General features: G+C 44.4%; 1 protein-coding gene across 2 annotated transcripts in view; it reads left to right on the plus strand.

Moving 5' to 3' along the window:
* Nucleotides 1–844: 844 nt before the first annotated feature.
* LOC110202150 (ceramide synthase 4-like) overlaps nucleotides 845–19413 on the plus strand; it is a 30483-nt gene continuing 11914 nt past the window's right edge. The window contains exons 1-8 of one of the 2 annotated variants that reach the window (XM_020978200.2): nucleotides 845–1303; nucleotides 3156–3259; nucleotides 8854–9060; nucleotides 11496–11613; nucleotides 13129–13247; nucleotides 13433–13490; nucleotides 15574–15624; nucleotides 19005–19097. In XM_020978200.2, coding sequence (XP_020833859.1) covers nucleotides 8888–9060; nucleotides 11496–11613; nucleotides 13129–13247; nucleotides 13433–13490; nucleotides 15574–15624; nucleotides 19005–19097 — 612 coding nt within the window. In that variant the 5' untranslated portion in view covers nucleotides 845–1303; nucleotides 3156–3259; nucleotides 8854–8887. The remainder of the gene's footprint in view (nucleotides 1304–3155; nucleotides 3260–8853; nucleotides 9061–11495; nucleotides 11614–13128; nucleotides 13248–13432; nucleotides 13491–15573; nucleotides 15625–19004; nucleotides 19098–19413) is intronic. The other variant, XM_020978202.2, reaches the window with a different exon arrangement.

Below are 19413 nucleotides of genomic sequence, written 5' to 3' on the forward strand. Positions count from 1 at the left end.
GGCAACTGAGAGGGAAGGGAAAAAAGAAGAGAAGCAGGAGAGGAAAAGGCCTCTTGCAGGTGGGAAATTGGAGTTGAGTCCTAAAGGAAGTCAAGACTTGAAGTAAGGTGAGGAAGTCACTGCAGGCATAAGGGACAGCCAGAGAAAAGGCATGGAGTCGAAACATGGTGTGTCAGGTGTTAAGAGCAGCAAGGAGGCCAGTGTAGCTGCATCATAAGAGTATATGGAGAGGGAAGGTGTCTCGGTGTCGGAAGAACAGTGTTCGAATGCAGGAAAGGTAGGAAGGGGCTATGTGTCCTTGTGTTCAGTATCTGGAGGGGGTGGTGTCATGAGCCTGGAAGCACCAGAAGTGTCTGGAGGGAGAATATACTCCTATTTCTTGAGTTGGGCTGAGTGCCCCAATGTGAGACAGGGTGGTAATCCTGTGGGGATGGGTGGAGGTGAGCTTGCACGGAGGAATACATGCTGGGTTGGAGATTGGCTAAGTCCCTGGAGGCTCAGGGGCGGTGACTGGAAAGTGCAGTCTATCCTTTCTTCCAGTATTGAGCTGGAGGAGCGCCTGGAGCCAGGCCAGAGATGTAAAGAGGAGACAGGTACAGGTTTCAGGGCTTCTGGTGCTCTTTGGAACCTGTCAGGCTCCACTAGCTGCTTTTTCCACTCCCCCACCTGCCTCCTCACTTTCCTCCCCGCCCTAGGCATCGCCTACTGCTGACACCTCTTTCTACCCCAAGCCTCTGGCCGCTGGCCAACGACACCCTCCTCCCTCCAAAACCACCTTCCAGAACCCGCCCAAGATTCTCTCATTCCCAAACTCCCTTCGTTCCGCCCACTCCAATTCCCAGGCTCGGGCGCCACCTCACTCTGAGCTTTTCTCTACCCTCCACTGTCCACTCTCCAGGGACCCTGCAGCCCCCCGAGAGACCGTCTCCTCCCTAAGGTCCCTCCTTTCCCCTAACTTTCATCTGGGTCCTCTTCTCCTCCTGAGCCTCGTAGTCCGCCCAGCTTCCAGGACTCCGTTGTGTGCTCGAGCCCCCACCTTCATCTCGGATCCTCAGTCCTTGCGCCTCCCTTTCCCTGAAGCACTGGGACACCTCCTTCTGCCAGAGTCCTCCCTTCTCCTCCTGGAAGCAGCCTTTGGGTGAGAGAGGAGAAGTTTCTTTGAGGCTAATGCCACATTACTGTGAGGAAGCATCCTTTTGCCTGGGCAGCAGGGACACAGATACAGGCCGTGCCCCCTGAGCTGCCCGAGCGGAGGGGATAGTCGGTCCCAACTCTTTTCCACCTCACTGCAGCTCAGCAGCAGGTAAGCGCTTCCTCCCCATCCCCTCTATCTTCTGTCCTCCCCGATGACCATCCCCCATCCTTAAGGGGTTACCCCAACTCACATCTACACAGCTAGTGCTCACTGAACCCACACCCCGTGCACAGGGTCCCACCTACCCCTGCTGCTCAACTACGGGGGCTCTGGGGCTCCTATAAGTCTGTCCTCCCGATGACACTCTCTGTCCGCCATGCCTGGAGCACACTTCCTCCTCAGCTCCTCTTTACTCAAAAAAGCATTTATCCTCTGTTACGTTTTAGGCAGCTAGGTGGCCCAGTGGATAGAGAGCACTGGGTTTGGAATCGGGAACCTTCTGGAGTTCAAATCTGGCCTCAGATTCTTACTAGCTATGTGATGCTGGACAAGTCACTTCACTCTGTTTGCCTCGGTTTCCTCATCTGTAAAATGAGCTGGAGAAGCAAATGGCAAACCACTCCAGCATCTCTGCCCAAAAAACAAAACAAAACAAAACAAAACCTCCAAAGAGGAATTATAAAGAATTGTAGGAAACAACTCACCAAACTCCCTTAAGGATCCTATCAAGCACTAATTCCTGCCTGAGATATTTCCTGCTCCTCCTGCATCCATCGCGGTGCCAGTGCCTCTCCTGCCCCCACACCATTATCTTGTATCTATTGACATATACATGTACATATACACATATGTACATGTAATGTCTACACCGATACAATGCTCTCCATTGGTGGTGCTGGAGAAGACTTTTGAGAGTCCCTTGGATAGGAAGAAGATCAAATCAGTCAATACTTAAAGAAATTAATTCAGGCCATTCACTGGAAGGTCAAATACTGAAACTGAAGCTTAAATACTTTGGCCACATAATGGGAAGACAGGACTCATTGGAAAAGTCCTGGATGTTGGAAAAGATTGAAGGCAAAAGGAGAAGGGCAGCGGAGGATGAGATGGGTGGATAGCGTCATGGAAACAATGAACATGAATTTAGACTTCCAGAGATAGTGGAGGATAGAAGGACCTACTGTGCTATAGTCAAGGGAGGGTCTTGAAGAGTCAGACACCACTAATCAACTGAACAACAGCAGCAAAAGGTATGAAGTATTTCACTTTCGCCTTTGCATCTTGAGTACTTTTCACAGTGACTGACACACAGTTGGTCTTTAAAAAAAAAAAGGTTGGGGCAGCTAGGTGGGCAGTGGATAGAGCACCGGCCCTGAAGTCAGGAGGACCTGAGTTCAAATCTGACCTTAGACCAAACACTTGACACTTACTAGCTGTGTGACCCTGGGCAAGTCACTTAACCCCAATTGCCTAAAAAAAAAAATGCTTGCTGATTAACTTATCTACCACATGCATCTTCCAAACTTCAAGGGAGGCTTCGTGGTTCTACACATACATACACACCCTTCCTACTTTGTCCTCTTCTCTTTATCCTCCCCTTGTAGTTCCCAAATGACCCCAGCTCCCCATGACACAAGCCTCCTCCTCTGTGTCACTCACATCCCTATGATGCCCCTATTTTATACACACAGACACATACATCCCAAGTGCCATGCATCTATATCACAGAAACATACCCATGTCAAACACACACACACACACACATATATATATATACATACATACTTGTGTCACACATCTCTGTCGCTCGGGTTACACCCAGTTCCTCAAAAGTTCTGTTACTCTCAGGTTACACATTTAATCCCTTTGTCACGCTGTCTCCTTTATGTTTCACACCTCTACTCCAGCTATAATGTGTCTTTTGAAAATGTGAATTTGTTCCAACATGATTGATATATTAGGGAATACTTTGAGCAGAACAGAAATTTCAAGTTTTCTTCTATTCAATTTCTTCTGTAAGAAACAGTGAGAGAACCCAAAAAATGTCACCACTTCACAGTCACTGAGAAGCTGAAATCTTTCTTGACAACCACCTCCACAACTGACCTTCAGGTCTTTGTCAAGGTAAATTGTCATTGTGTATCTTCCACAGTACAGTAGGAACTGAGAGCAGAGAAAGGCTGGTCTATACACCCCCACCTTTGATTCTACTTCGTTCTACCGTGGCCTCACGCCAACTTGTTTGTGCACTGAGGGCCCAGGTGGAGTCATTTTGAATTCAGTGAGGACAGCTGAGAGCTCACTTCCCCGTTCACTGGTCTAATTCAGTCTGGGTAAGCTCACCCTCCACTAGAAAATTCCAAGACGTTTGTTGATTCCACTTGGCTCCAAGGTGAAAAATAACACCTCCGTCTCCTGGAAGATAGCCAGAAAGAAATACTGGAGAAAGTCCTCCAGGAGGCTTGGGGCTATTCAGCTTGGGGCTACTCCCAGGTACTCAGGTCTCCAGAGAGGGAGAGTTGCTGTTCAGTGAGATTAATGGAAATGAAGTGTTGAATAGCTGAGACCCATTGGGATCCCACCCATCAAGGGGTGGAGCCTCATCCCCTCCCACCCCACCCCCACCCCTGGCCCCTGATGAGAATCTGACTTGAAAACAATGGTGGACTGGAAATGAGCCTGGAATGCTCTGCCTGCTCATCTCAGCCCACTGTCTTCCCTCCAGGCTCAGCTCAAATTCCAACTTTTGCTTCCACTCGGAGGCAATCAGGGTAATTCTTTCCCTCTGAGACTTTCCCATTGACTTCCCATTGTATGAGTAGTGTATGAGTAGAACATGAATCATAGGTCACAGAATTGAAAGCTGACAGGGACCTTAGTTATTATCCAATCCTTTGACTGAGTAGGAAATTGGGTCTCAAAGAGTGGAAGTGATCTGCTCAAGGGCTAAGGACTAAGAAGTAGCAAAGTGTACAATTTCACCTAGGTCTTTTCACTTCCCATTAGGTTCTCTGTGTACTTTGGGGAGGACTGAGTCTGGAGGTATGTGGGAAGTAGTCTTGAAGGATTGGAAGCAAAGTTAGGAAGCCTTGATGGCAGGACAATGTGGTTTCCAGCTGATCCTGGCCTTGGAGTCAAGACTGGGCCTAACTCCTGCTGGAGCATTAGTGGGCTGTGTGATCTTATGCAAGTCACTGCCTTTTCTTAAGCCTTATTTTCTTCACCTGCAAAACAGGCAAGGCAAGAAGCATTTATGAAATATTATGTGCTTACCCTTATACTGTGCTAATTCCTGGGAACACAAAAGAAGGCCAAAAAATAGTCCCTGCAGCTAAGTGGTGCAATGAATGGATAGAGGCCTAGGCCTTGAGTCAGGAAGACCAGAGTTCAAATTATGCCTTGGATATTTACTAGATATGTAAGCCAGGGCAAATCATCTTTTTTACCTCAGTTTCCTCAATTGTAAAGTGGGGATAATAACAGCACCTGTCTGCCAAGATTGTTGTGAGGATTAAATGAGAAAATATTTGTCATGTGCTTAACACAGTGCCTGGCACATAATAAAGCTTAAAAATTCTTGTTCCCCAGGCTCAGATTCTTAACATCTAGTCTGCTTGCAGTAGCGATACAAATGCATAGATTCCTTAAGAGTCTGACCAATATGGCGGATTCTCCCAAGCAGTATTCTAATAAACCTTGTCTTTGGCTGAAAAAAAAAATGCTTGTTCCCTTCTCTTCCTTTCAGTCCTAAAGGAGTTTACATACTAATGGGTTTACAGCACACAAAAGGGACCTCAAAAGGTAGCAGTGCATGGTGTCCTAAGTATAGAATATCAGAATAGCCAAGAAGAAGATGAAAGAAGCTTGTCCTGGGCCCCTTCTCAAAACAGAGGCTCCAGGAAGAGCTCATTACTGGGGGAAAAGAAGTCTAAAATGGCAGAGGGATGGTCCAGGTTGAGAAGGCCACAGGTGGCATGGATATGCCAGGGTAAGGAGGTCTCAAAAACTGGGAGAAATTCCAGGGTAAGACTGAGGCATGGTGGCAAAATCCAGAAAGTCAAAAGTAGAATTGGAAGGGGAATTGGATAGTAATAAAGTTAGTCAGGGTATAGGGTAACCTACCTGTGTGACTCCCATGACTGCTCTGCTCTCCTCTGGGCTCCCTCAGCCTTTGTTGTCAGGTGTCCACAATCTGGCACTCCCTTATATCTTTTGGTTCTATGAGATCTTTACTCCAAAATCAAACCAGGCGTTCCTCCCATGCTTTTTCCATTCTTGTCTCTCTATTCCTAACTTGATTTTAGAAAATCTATTTCAACAGTTTGAGCCAAAGTGGAATGGGCTACCTTGGGAGATCATGGGTTCGCCTTCAAGAAAATGATGGATTGACACTTATAGAGGAAATTAGACAAGAATTCTTGTTCATGTACCAGTAAGATTTACTGAAGGAGTCTTCGCAGAAATAAGTTGTAGCCCTCAGATCTTAAACAGATATTGAGAGCAGGGAGTGCAAATGCTGCTCTTGGCTGGCTCCCTGAGATGCTTCCAGATGAAAGACCCATTCTTTTGGGCCTATTGTTACCTTAGTTGAAGGTGGGAGGGTGGAGGGAGTGTGTAGAGCAGGGAAAACTTTTGAAATGAGTAGGAGAAAAGAAAAGAAAAATGTGTTACCCTTTCGACATGTGAATTTATGAAGCTCCAAGCCCCATGGTTTAAAGGAAACTATTAGCTTTTGACATACAAGCAAAATGGATTATAAGAAATGATACTTAATGCAAAAGTTTCTTCTGCCTAATTGCCTCCCATAGTGAGAGCTGCATGTGCAGTTTCAGTAGATTTCACAGTAGCAATTTCTTATTGAATAAGAATAAAAAATAACAATAAGTAATGATAATAACAAGCTTGATCTGTCATTTGCTACCACTTCTGGATGTAGAATTTCATACATCATTAGCTTGTTGAACCATAAGAGGAGTGGCAGTGGTCAGAGTAAGGCACCAGCTAGTGAAGACAAATTCCTCCCAGGCAACCTTCCCCTCTCCAGGACTCAATCTTCCCATCTACAAAACAAAAAATTTGGACTAATCTAATAAAGGTCTTCAGCTCTGACATTCTGGGTTCTAAGGGCTCTCTCAGCTCTGACATTCTCTGTTCTAAGGGCCCTCCTAGCTTTTATAGTCTGTGTTCTAAGGGCTGTCCCAGCTCTGACATTCTGGATTCTAAGGGTCCTCCCAGCTCTGACCTTCTATCAGTCTGTGGATGGTTGGTGGCTGGTGAGTGGGTTCTAATTGGGGCTTTACTAGGCTCCCTTCCCCCATGTTTTCCTGTTTAGTCATCCAACCCTTCCTTTCCCAGCTCCTCAGGGAGCTCATGGGATATCTCTATAGGAAGGGACGGGGGAAAATCAGCTGCAAGTGGAGGTTTCTTGGAAGCCTCTGGGGGCTGGAGCTGGGTCACCTGACATCAGCACTAGCCCACAAAGGCTTCTAGGTTAGGAAAAGGTGGTGTAGTCTGGCTTCTTTCCATTCATTGCAAGCCAGACCTCTGAAAATTACCTCTGTCCGGAGAAGGTAAAATGGTTTATCACTCTCTTCACATCTGTATACCCTAGGACCTAGAGGAATGAATATCAGGGGCATAGATGGGGCCTGTGTATTAAAAGGGACCAGACAGGAGGGGTTTGTACCCTGACTGCCCACACAGCTACCAAGTACTAATGGAATATAGCTCATCTACTGGAATGAGCTCATCACTGCTCACACACCCATTCCTATTTAGGTTGCCAATGCTGTGCCTAGTATCTATTTCCCATTTGTCCAAAGCCCAGGAGAATTAGAAGAATGCCCTGTCTGATGCCCCTGCTTGATGCTCTAGGCAGCCAACATTGTACTGATTGATGTGGCTGCTGGATGCCTTCCTCACCAAACCTGCGTGACTGGCACCATCTTGGGGAAGCCTCCTTCCCCTCAAAGTAAGGAAGGTGACACATATGCCTGGCCAGGCTTGAGGACAACTTTAACTCAGACAGGGGAAGTGAAGCTGGAGATTTCTCTGGTAAACAAGTAGTTTCATCCTTGAGTTCATGAGACGTGAAGAGAGTAAAGATGGAAATACCTGGCACGTGTTCTGCATAGTCAGTCACTGAACAAGCATATATTAAAAGCTTTGTGCTAGGCCATGCTAAGTTCTGGGGAAACAAAGAAAGGCCAAAAAACTGGGGGTGAGGGCGGGGGAGACAGAGGATATGATGAGAATAGATTTCAGAATTTATCAAAGAGATCAAAGCCCAATAAAGGGCACAGACATCCTTTCCTTTAACAAGTCAAATCAACAAGCATTTATTAAACTCTTAATTATGGACCAGGGCTAAGCACCAGGGAAACCAAAACAGCAAAACCATTCCCCTGCCCTCAAGTCACCCAGTTTTGAAACCTTAGCATTATCATCAATTCCTCAGTCTTCCTCATCCCTCATATCCAATCATTTCAGGTCTAAGATTCTCAGTAAGTGAGAATGAGTTACCAGCTACTATCCTAGGAATTAGTGACATATGGACAAAACAGGGAAAAATACCCCAGCTCTGACCCCACAAAGAATTTACATTCTATTTTGGGTGATGCTTCTGGCACAGGGTAGACAAGGGACATGTTACATCCTTGGGTAAGGAGAGTCAAGGTCTTTCTCTGGAAATGGATGATGGCCTGTCCTCTCAGTGGGCAGCCACAAAAGCCTTCCTTGATCTCACCAACCACTGCCATTTGAGGACAGAAAGACATTCAGGGAAAGGAGGTACCTTTGAGGTCTTCCTGAACTCAGGGAGCTGAGGTCACAGAGCCTATGTCCCAAGCACTCCTCAGTAGCAGCCTGTAGAGGAGTCTTTGGCAAAGATGAGGCATAAGGGAAGGGGCCAAGTGAAGCTCTAGAGGAAGCTCAGAGTGACAGAGCTGGAGAGGCCCTGGGACAGGGTCTAATACAACTCTCACCTAAAGCAAGAATCCTCTCCTACATTGTCACCAACAGGGGTCATCATCTTTTCTCCCTGAATATTTTCAGTGATAGGAGATGACTCTTCTTGCTTGAAATCAATGGTTGCCTAGTTCTGTCATTCTCTTTTTTGTTCTAAAGAACCCTCTTAGCGCTGACATTCACTAAGAGCCTTCCACCTCTAGCATTCTGAGTTTTATGGACCCTGCCAGTTCTTTGGTTCTAGGATCTGTTTTCCTTCCTTGGGAAGATACCTTTCCTAACCTCTGCCACCTTGACAATCCATGGTCACCTCAGAAGCACTTTTGCCCTGAGTTAAGCTGTTTAAAGCAGGTGCTAGACAGACTGGGACACCTGGGTCTCTTATGCCAAGGAAGATTCAGGCAGCAGCCAAGCATATTAGATAAGAACTACTGGGCCAATAGGTTCTCACCCACCCCCTAACCCCCCAACTCACAAGTCTTTTGGGTGGCAAATGCACTAGAAGTAGCCCTGGACAGGGAATCAGAAAACCTGAGTTCTAGGCTCAGCTCTGCCATTGACTCACCACGTGACCTTGGGTAAGTCTCCTCCTACTTCAGGGCCTCACGTTCTCCATCTGTAAGATGAAAAGGTTAGACTTCCTTAAGGTCTCTTACAGTTATGACATTCTCTGTTTCTAAAATTGATGATCTGGGTGCACTGACTCTGTTGGACAGTTTTTTGAATAATCAACACATGCTTTTCCCTTCCAGTCCCTCTGGAGACATTTGATGCCTTAACCCCAGGATGCTGGAAACCCTGTACGAGTCATTTTGGAACACTGAGTACTGGCTCCCCTCCGGATACACTTGGGCTGACTTGGAAGATTCCGATGGCATCACATACCCCCATCCCAAAGACCTGCTGGCAGCCATTCCCCTGACATTTGTCTTAATAGTCATTAGATATGGCACTGAGAGGTGAGTCAGCTGTGGAGGGTCTCTTTACTCCCTTTTGTACAAACAATGTTAAGATTGTGTTGATCCCTTTTATTTTTACAGTTCTTTCAGGCTATACCCTTCCCCTCTTCCCAACTCATTCAGTGTACACCTTCCTTTGTAACAAGGAGGGAAAAAAGCTAATCAAGCCCAACTAATGCAGCAACCACATATAACAGTGTATGCAACATTCTACATCCATAGGCCCCCACATCTATAAGGAAGACAGGAACCAGTCAATTTCTTCATTTCCTCAAGGGAGAAAAGAGGCAAGGTTCGTCATAGAATTACCTAGCGTTCAGGTCCAGTTACATTATTGTAGTCAATGTGCATGCTGTTCTTAGGAGTTTTTCTTTACTCTGCATCAGTTCAGTCAAGTTTTTTCCAGTTTCTCTAAATTCCTCATGTTCATCATTTTGTTTAGCAAATAATATTCCATTAAATCCATGTACCACAGTTTATTTGGCTATTCCCTAGTCAATGGGAACCTCCTGTGTTTCCAGTTTTTTTTTGTTTTGTTTGTTACCAAAAAATTGCTATTATTAAGATTATTATATGTGAGACCTTTTTTATGTCATTGATATGCTTAGGGCACTATAAATGCCTAGCAATGAGATGTCTGAGTCAAATGGTGTCAACAGTTTAGTGACTTTTATAGCATTAATCTAAATTTCTTCCTGGAACAGTCAGACCAATCCAGAGTTCCACCAGCATTATATTATTATGCCTGTCTTCCCACAGCCCCGCCTCCAGTAATGACGATTTCCATCTTTTGTCATTTTGTCATTTGATGGGTATAAAGTGAGACACCTGAATTATTTTACTCTGCATTTCTCTTATCATTAGTGACAAAGAGAAAATATTCTATTTGCTATCGACAGTTTATAAATCTTTTGAGAACAGTCTGTCATATCTTTTGATGACTAATCTATTGGAAAACTATTTCAGTTTCCTTTATCTGTGTTAGTTCTCTATATATCTTGTATATAGTACTTTTCGATTGAAAGATTTTTTTTTCATAGTTCAGGTTATAATTGTTAGGTTTGCATTTTCTTACATTTATTTCTGTACCATTAATTTTTATGCCCTTTTTGTAAGTCAGTGATGTGTCCTTAAGCTTAGTTTTGCTTACACTTATTTCATTCATTCATTTAAGTGAGATCTCCCTTGGATCACCAATATACTTTCCTTTTATTCCAGCCATCTTGTTTTACAGAACAGAAAACTGAGGCCCAGAGAGATAAGGTGTTTTACCCAGCATTGCAGAATGGATAATAGGACAGAGATTCCAACCACATGCTCTAGCTCTAAACCCATTGTTCTTTTCACCATATCACATGATTCAAAGTAGGTTTAAAAAGTGTTTTCCTCCCAAATTTTGTGAGATTATGGTATTTGAATATTTAATGCCTGTATAAAACCCCTCAGCTCTGAGGGTTGGCAGGTCCTCCAGTGGATGGCTGCCACAGGTTCAAGGAACTCTCTAGGTCCATGTCTCTATATAGTTTGTGAGTCCCCACTGATGTGTTCACCTTTAATAGTCAGCCAGAATGCATAAATACTTCAAATCAAAAGCATGTAATAAAATGTCAGGGTGAGAAAAGTAACCCCACATATCTGGGGCCTAGTTTCCCCTAAATATACCGTGTCAGTGGAAAGAATGGACACATATATGGAAGATACATGGGAGGTTACATATGTAGGTTATTTGTGTGGAAGGGCAACTTATCTGCTGCTTTATTCTCTACTGAAGCTTTTGCTTCCCCAGCAGGAAATTTTCAGCCCTAAGTGCCAAGTTCTTTAGAACAAAAAATATACTCTTTATGCCCTTGACCATGCTTAGACCAGGTCTTCTCCTTAAACAACTTATGGTACCTGAGTCAGTCTCTTACATCAGAAACCTCATGCTACTTGGAGTGAGAATTCTGTTGACAACAATTTTCATCTATTTGAAGGCTTGGGTATAAATCAGGATATTTACTTGCCTAATGATTATTGAATACCTCTGGGCATCAGGGGACCTCTCTTTTAGATCCTGAATTTCTCCAATTATCCCCATGTAAATGAGTGAGTTGAAAAAAATACAGAGGCAAGCTATGCCCAAAGGCATATGCTTGTCTCTGCTTCTTTCTTAGCTCCATTCCTGGACCTTTCAGATCCAGATGCACGTCTCCATGCAGTGAATCTGTCACAGAAATATGATAGGATATAATTGGGCCATAAGAAATAGGGTGATGCCTTAACATTTCTCTGCCTCATGTATTCAGTTCCAGCTAAATTGGAAGACAGTGCTCCCTCAAGCTATGACAATCCAGCTATGGTAGGTCAGTTGATGGGCAAGATTTGACAGAGAGCTTCCAAAGAGCCATAAACCGGAGAGTTACTATGTACTCAACTCCTCTTATCTCTTCTCACAGGGCCATAGGGCTACCTTTGAGCAGAGCCCTGGGTATACGTGATCCCATCAGAATCAGCGCTGCTCCCAACCCCATCCTGGAGTCATTTTTCCGGAAACAGAGAAAAAATCCTGAAAAGGTGAGCAGGCTCCAGGTTTGGATGCTATCAAGGATTCTGGAAGGTTTAAGCCTCCATTCCCGTTGACAGGACAGTCCCTGCTATTCAGTGGTCCTTCAATAAGAAGTAGAGGAGATGGGAGGTACTATGTGCCCAGGCCGCACTCAGACACCCACTCTTTTTGTTACTGTTTCCTCTAGAGGGGGTGATACTTACTCTGAGCATCAAGTTCTACCAACCTCTAACCTCAGAGGGGATTAAGAGCTCACAAGACCTGGATTCTAATCCCACTTCTGCCCCTTATTTGCCTTGTGACCTTAGTCAAGTCACTTGACTTTCTTTTGGAGCCTTAGTTTTCTCATCTATAAAATGAAAGCATGATCTCTAATATCATTTCCAGCTTCCACATTCTATGTTCTGTACACATGAGTTTTCTCCATAAGAGTCATCCCCAATATCTCATCTCCATATTCAATCAGTCAGTCACCAATTCTTGTTGATTATGTTTCTATAACATCTCCTGAAACCATCCTGTTCTCTCTACTCCTCCAGGCCTTCACCACCTCTGCCCCCCATCCCCACTATTGCAATGGCCCCCTAATTTGTTCCATTGCCTTCCTCCCCTCTACAATCCATGCTCCACACTGCCACCAATCAGGCATTCCTAAAGCTCATGTCTGGCTATGCCAAGTATGCCTCCCTGAGTGACTCTATTGACCCTAAGATAAAATTCAAATGGTTCTCTTTGACATGTAAAGCCCTTTGCAATTGGACTCCAATCTACCTTTCAAGATTTATTGCATATCATTACCTACACACACACACTGTTCTACCCAAATTCATCTATTTGTTGTTATTTTTATTTGATATTCCATCCCCCACCCCCATGCCATTGTGTGAGCTGTCCCCCTGGAATGCTCTTCTTCTCCAGAAATGCTCTCACTTCTTCATTTTGGAAACCCCAGCTCCCTTCGAGGCTTCCAGCTCCCTCAAAAAACTTTTCCCAATTTTCCCAAAAATCATTAATATTCTCTTGAAATTACTTCATGATTTTTTACTTCTATTTTATATTGTATATGAATATTTTACCTGTATATATGTTGTCTCCTTCTAATAGAAGGTAAACTCAGTGGAGGGAGGGAATGTTTAGTTTTCATCTTTCCATAGTGCCTGACAAGTTGGTTGCAGAGATGCCCCCCCTGCAATGTGTAACTACTCTTCCCCAAAGGGCAACAAGGCTATGGCAGGGACCAGGGTTTGGGTTGGGGAATTCTTTGATTGGGGGACATGCCCCCCAACTCTGGGGCTAGGGCTTAAGGGGAGAAGGCAACTCTTTGCAACTTGCCCCTTGAGACCAGGCTCAAGCCCTTTGGACTGTCCCATGCCATGGTCTCAGAAGCCTCTAGGTCCCTGCGGGGCTGAGTAGGCATTGCCTGATTAGGGAGAGTGTACGAGCTTAGGGGAGAGCTAAGGTCCCCCTGAAGCTAAGGTCCTCCCTTTGTCCAGCCTAACCCTAATCTTCTCCTATTGTCGCAGTATGAGCTGAGTCACCTGGCCAGCCAGTGTGGCCTCTCTTTAAGGCAAACAGAGCGCTGGTTTCGACACAGGAGAAACCAAGAGCGACCATTACTGAGCAACAAATTTTCTCAATGCTGGTGAGTTGGGGGGACCTGATGGAAGTCTCGCTCCAAGATATTTAGACTTGGGTCAGTGGACCAAGGGACAAGGCCTGACTTGGAAAGCAGGTGCCCCACAAGTTGGTCATCTCCCTACCCACTCCCTCTCACCCCCAACAATATGACCTTATCCATTCATCTCTCTCACTGTTCTGTATTTTCAGTTCAAGATTTTTATTTTACTCCTGTTCTTTCTTTGGAGGTTTGCTCATCTTCTGCAATGTAAGTATTTCCTATCCCATCCCCACCGCATGACTATTCTTCCTCATTTGACTCCTCATTCTTTCCATTCCCATTATCTTTGTCTTTCTGCCTTTTTCAGCCCATTCATCCTCTTTCATATTACTCCCATCTCTTTGTCCTCTCAACTTTCTACTTGTCCTCTTTGTTCTGTTCCCACACTGTTCACACTGTCCCTTCTCTCTTTGCCCATCCTTTGTGTCCCTTCTCATGTCTCCATACTCATCATCCCTCTCCCTTTACCCTTTGTGATTCTTTGTCCTTTCCATGTTTCATTCTCTTCATCTTTCTGCCCCCTCCATCTCATGTCATTTTTGTTGTCTCTCTGGCCCCCAGTCCTTTCCACTCCCATTCCCTTGATTCTTCTTTTCTGGATTCTGCTCCTCTGTTCTCAATCAGCCCTCAGTCCTCTTAGGTTCCCCACACACACTTTATCCCCACTGTCTTTCTCTCTCACTGTTTCCTTCTCTTCTCATCTATTTCATCATTACCCTATCCCTAATTGCTCCCAACCCCTTTTCCTCCTGTTAACCTTGGATTGTCCTCCTTCTTCTTTTACCATCCCATTTTTCAAACCCTGTGGTGTTGGGGATGGGGGAGTCAGGGTCACAGACTCTCTAGGGGTGATGTAGCTAAATTGGCCAGTCTGACCAATAAACAGGGTGGATTAGAAACTCTGAGTCAGATATGAATTGAAACACAAATAGTGCCACTCAATCACAGAAATAAGGAGGGAGCAAGGCCAGGCTTGGTGGGGAAACACAGGAGGAAAGAGTGGATCACAGAATCACAGGAACTGAGAATTGGAAGGGACCTCAGCAACCATCTTGTCTAATCCATGCAGGAAAGGAATTTCCCCATAAGAACAAAACAAGGCCAATCTCTCCTCCTCTTCCTGACAACTGACTTGAAGACAGTCATCATGCTCCCCTTAAGTCTTCTCCAAGCTAAACATGTCCAGTTTCTCTAGTAAATCCTCTTATGACATGAATTTAAATCCATTTCCCATCCAATCAGTTGCCAAGTGTTGCTGATTCTATTTCTGCAAGATGTCCTGGAATCATCTCTCCCATCACAGCCTCCCTAATTCTGGCCCTCATCACCCCTGCTCCCCACTAATGCAATAACCTCCCAATTGGTTCTATAGCCTCCACTGTCTCCCTACTAATCATCCATCCTCCACACAGACATTCCTAAAATTCCTGTCTGACCATGTCACTTCCCTGGTCAAGAAACTTGAATGATTCCCTATTGCCTCTAAGATAAAATTCAAACTGTTCTCTTTGACCTGTTAAGCCCTTCACAGTTTGGCTTTCATCTGTCTTCTGAGGCTTATCACATGTAAGTCCCCACATAGATGCATATTCTAGGCAAATTCACTTACCTCTTACTGGTTGTCCTCCTCTTAACATTGCCCAGTCTTATCCATGTTCTTCTTAAACTATGGTGCAAAGAACTGTACCCAATCCTCCACATAAGGTCTAATGAGAAAAGAATGCATCAATACTACTCCTTCCGATTCCTGGAAACTATGCCCTGTGTCCAATTAGCTCTTTGGGCTGCCATATTACACCAGTAAAACACATACATACATACACACAAATACATACATATATATGTATACACACACACACACACACACACACACACATGCACACTAGAGAAGTGGGGAGGGGAAGACTGGTTAAATGCTCTACTCATATAGTAGTTTCCCACTTTGACAGACCTCTCTAAACCCAGCCCTAGCTATTCCAGAGCTAATAGAGGGACTGGATGCTAATGGCCTGGGGGGATGTAGAAAGGAACAAAAAGTCAAGCCTCTCATCTAACCAGGAGTTATACCTCATAAGTTTGATTCTGACTTGTTCTGAACCTAGGGAGGAGGAAGAAAGTAGAGGCCAGGATACATAATAGGAGATAATGTAAAGTGGCAATGTAATCATTCCTCTTGAGTGTTCCCTGGAGTTCCCCGGAGAAAGACTCAAAGCTATGGAGAAGAGCCATTACCTGTGAGGTCTAGTGATCCTGAGAGCAGTATCTAGCATGTATCCCTTGTTTCTTCCAGGAAACCTGGTTTGGCCAGCCAGAGACAGTGTGGGATGGATACCCTAAGCAGGTGAGCAGTCCCTGGACAAAGGCTGGTGCTAGATTTGTCCACTAAAAGAAACCCTAGGAATAATGATGATAATGACAATGAAAGCTAGCATTTATAAATCACTTTGAGGTTTGCAAAGCACTTTACAAATAATATCTCATTTGATCCTCACAACAATTATGTGAGGGAGATGCTGTGATTCTCCTCGTTTTACAAATGAGGAACCTGAGGCGGACACAGGTTCAATGACTTGCCCAAGGTCACACAGCTGGTAAGTGTCTGAGGCTGGATTTGAACTCCTCTTCCTGATTCCATTCCAGTCAAGTCCAATATAGGGTCTACTGTGCCCCACCCCATAATGGCCAGAAATGAATGTAGTTCTCTACTTGAACTTTTCCAGAGAAGGCAAACTTCCTCCTTTCCAAGGCAGACCAGTCTACTTTAGGACAGCTGTCTTTGGTTGGAAGTTTGCTCTTATACTGAACCTAAATCTGGCCCTCTGTAGCTTCCTTCCATTCAGTCTAGTTCTTCTCTCTGGGATCATCTTCCACATGAGGGCCCTTCAAGTATTTGAAGACATTAACCATGTCCTCCTTTCATTTTCTTTTCTGCAAGCTAGCCATATTAAATTCTTTTAATAAATCTTAATTAGGGAGTGACTTCAAGTTTGTCAATGTCTTTACTAAAATACAGCACCCAGAACATAAGCATTGTGTTCAAATCCAACTGTGGACAAATCACACTGTATGTAATTCCTTCCCTTCTGGCAATTGATTGCCTTGGGCATTGCATATAGAAGTTGTCCTAATTCCTTTCTTCTCTCCTTGAGCTGCCCATACCAACACCTCCACATACCCTGACTCAGCTGAGGACCTTATCCCATACTTTTACTGAAAAAAGAGACCATTTGCCACAACTTCCCTCTTTTTCCTTGTTCCACATTTCAAAATTCCTAGACATCATCCTCCTTTTCTCTTCTATATGTCTCTGATGAAGAGATGACTCTTCACACCAAGACCAACCCCTCTACAGATTCCTTTGATTTCATGACCTTTTGTCTCCTTCAATATGTTGCTCCATAATTATGTGCCAAAGGATTTCCTTAGTGCTGAATATTATTCCTCTCATTTAGACTAATATTAGATGAATTCTTTTGATTGCCTCATTACATTGCTAACTTATATTGAGCATGCAGTCCACCAAAACCCCCAGATATTTTCAGACCAATTAATACTGAACAACCTGCACCCCATATTGTACTTATGAAACTGATTTTTTAAACTTATGTTTTTACTTTTGAGATTTTATATTTGCCCCTCATAAATTTCACCTTATTAGTTTTATCTAGACATCCTCCTAGACTGCCAAGATTCTTTGGATCTTAGTTGTTATCAAGTTGGCTAATTATCAGTTATCCAACCAGAGTGGAAAATAACCTTAGCCAGATACTTCCCCAACAACATGGAGGCTTACTTATTTACTTAAAGGGATTTCTCAGGGATATCCTGCCCCACCAAGGGTGAGGCTTACCTTAGCTCAGATGCATTCAAGACCAAGGAGGAGTTGGACATTCATGATCACCTTCTTGACTCCTATTTGATTCACCAATGGCAGCAATTTCAATTAAGGTAAATGGTGGCAACAAAGTTCTGAGCATGTTCAATTTATTGATAAGGGTAGCAGTTGCCAATAAAAGGAGTCTTTAGCTCCTCAATAAGCCATATGTCCCTGGATGAGGGCTGACAGATTTTGTTTTGTTTTGGTTTTGGTGAGGCAATTGGAGTTAAGTGACTTGCCCAAGGTCACACAGCCAGTAAGTGTCAAGTGTCTGAAGTCACATTTGAACTCAGGTCCTCTTGACTCCAGGGCTAGTGTGCTATCATTGTGCCAACTAGCTGCCCCATGACAGATTATTTTTAAGGACAAAATAAGCACAAACTAGAAGGCAGCATCATAGGTGGGGAAACAATACAACTGATTACATCGTCAGAAGTATTATAGATGCCTAGGACAAGATGACTAGCTGGAAATTTGGAATGTAGGGCAAACAACCTCTCTTCCACTTTATCACTGTGGAAAGCTCATTGGTGGCATTCACCTGCATTGCTAGTTGTTGTTGTTGTCGTTGTCATCGTTGTCATCCTTCATTTTGAAAGGGGACCCGTGACATCACGGGTAATGACTTGATGAGTCAGTTGAATTTAAGCGAGGTAGAGTTGCACAAAGTCATCAGCCTCACTCTCTCTTCATGAGCTATCCAGTGGCAAGACAAAAGTCAGAATGACTTACAATGGCCAGGGATGCAGTAGATGACCTTGACATCTTCAATGCCTGACCAATCTCTTAGCACTCCACAGAGCCTGCTTCAGCCACCTCTATGGCTGTTGGAACAAATGTTCTCATCTGCCCATTTCACCAGGGAACATCTTCATGTGCTTGGGGCAGATATTCCCCTAACTTACTGGTGGGTTTGAGACCTCTTGGTTACCCTCAACCTAGCTAACTTATCTGCCAAGGTGGTTTTACTGGAATGTGGCCATTGTAGCCACAGCTGAGAGTTAGGTGAAAAGGTGGACACCAAAAGTAGACGAGTAGCCCTCAAAAGGGCTTGGCAAGCCCTCACATCAGAGGTGCTAGTCCTTGAACACTTCACACACCCTACATGGCTAGTTAGTGTCACAGCAATAACAGACCAATCTTTCTTGAAGAACAGCCAGAGTTGCAGAGATAACAGACCAGACTCTCTAGCATCCACCTGCAATGGTCAAGGATGACAGATTTCCTTGACATAGGAACAAAACAGTGACTAGCAGGAAAGCTGAACTTCTGAACTTAATTCAGAAACAATAAGTGGTTTACAGGAAAGCTGAACTTCCTTAATTCAGAGATAAATGAAACATGACTTAGGTAATTACACAAAATGTCAGTACAGATACAAAATGAAATCGATTACAGAATAGAATCAATTTGATTTTCTCAGTTTTCAATGTATATGTATATATGTGTGTCTTGTGAATATACATATGTGTTTACAAATACATTCATATATGTGTGTGAGCATATATATATATATGTGCATGCATGTATGTCCTGTTTCCCCTCATAAGCTTCTTGATGCAGGAGCAATTTCATTTGTATCTTTGTATCCCCAGTGCCTGGCACATAACAGGCAAGTTTAACAGATGCTTGTTGACTGCTTGATTGCCGGGCATGACCTGATTTATGGAGGACTGGTCCCAGGTGTATCCTAACCACAGCCCATAGCCTAGCATGACTGGAGAATGGGGAAAGGCAGAGTGTTTGGTCCACAGTACTGGAGCTCCTGAACAGCCATTTCTCTGTTGAACGTTGGATCTATCTATGGACAACACCAATGACCAAGTGACTGCTTTGACCCTCAGCCTCTGCAGCCTGCCATATACTGGTGGTACCTTCTGGAGCTCAGTTTCTACCTCTCCTTGCTGATCACTCTGACCCTTGATGTGAAGAGGAAGGTGAGTCTGGAGGGAGCCCAGGTTTGGGGAAAAAACCTTATCTTTGCAATCAGAAGGGAGAAGAGTAGAGGGAAGAAGAGCCTGGCTTCTAGTGTCTGCCCCAATTAAAAAAATAAACTGTCATGCTTGATCCTGGCCCTGAAGACCAATGCCTAAGGCTGAGTACAGGGCCTAGTCCCATGGAAGCAGTAAGGGCAGACCTGAGTTTGGTGTACTCTGTAGGAGACTGGGTAAAGGGGCCAGAAGCTCAGGGGCAAATGCTATTCTATTCAATTCAATGGCCAAAGTTCTCTCTCTGGAGTTCCTACCACTGGAT

This window comes from Phascolarctos cinereus, unplaced genomic scaffold (assembly GCF_003287225.1).
Source record: "Phascolarctos cinereus isolate Bilbo 61053 unplaced genomic scaffold, phaCin_HiC Scaffold_4;HRSCAF=312, whole genome shotgun sequence".
Lineage (NCBI taxonomy): Eukaryota > Metazoa > Chordata > Mammalia > Diprotodontia > Phascolarctidae > Phascolarctos > Phascolarctos cinereus.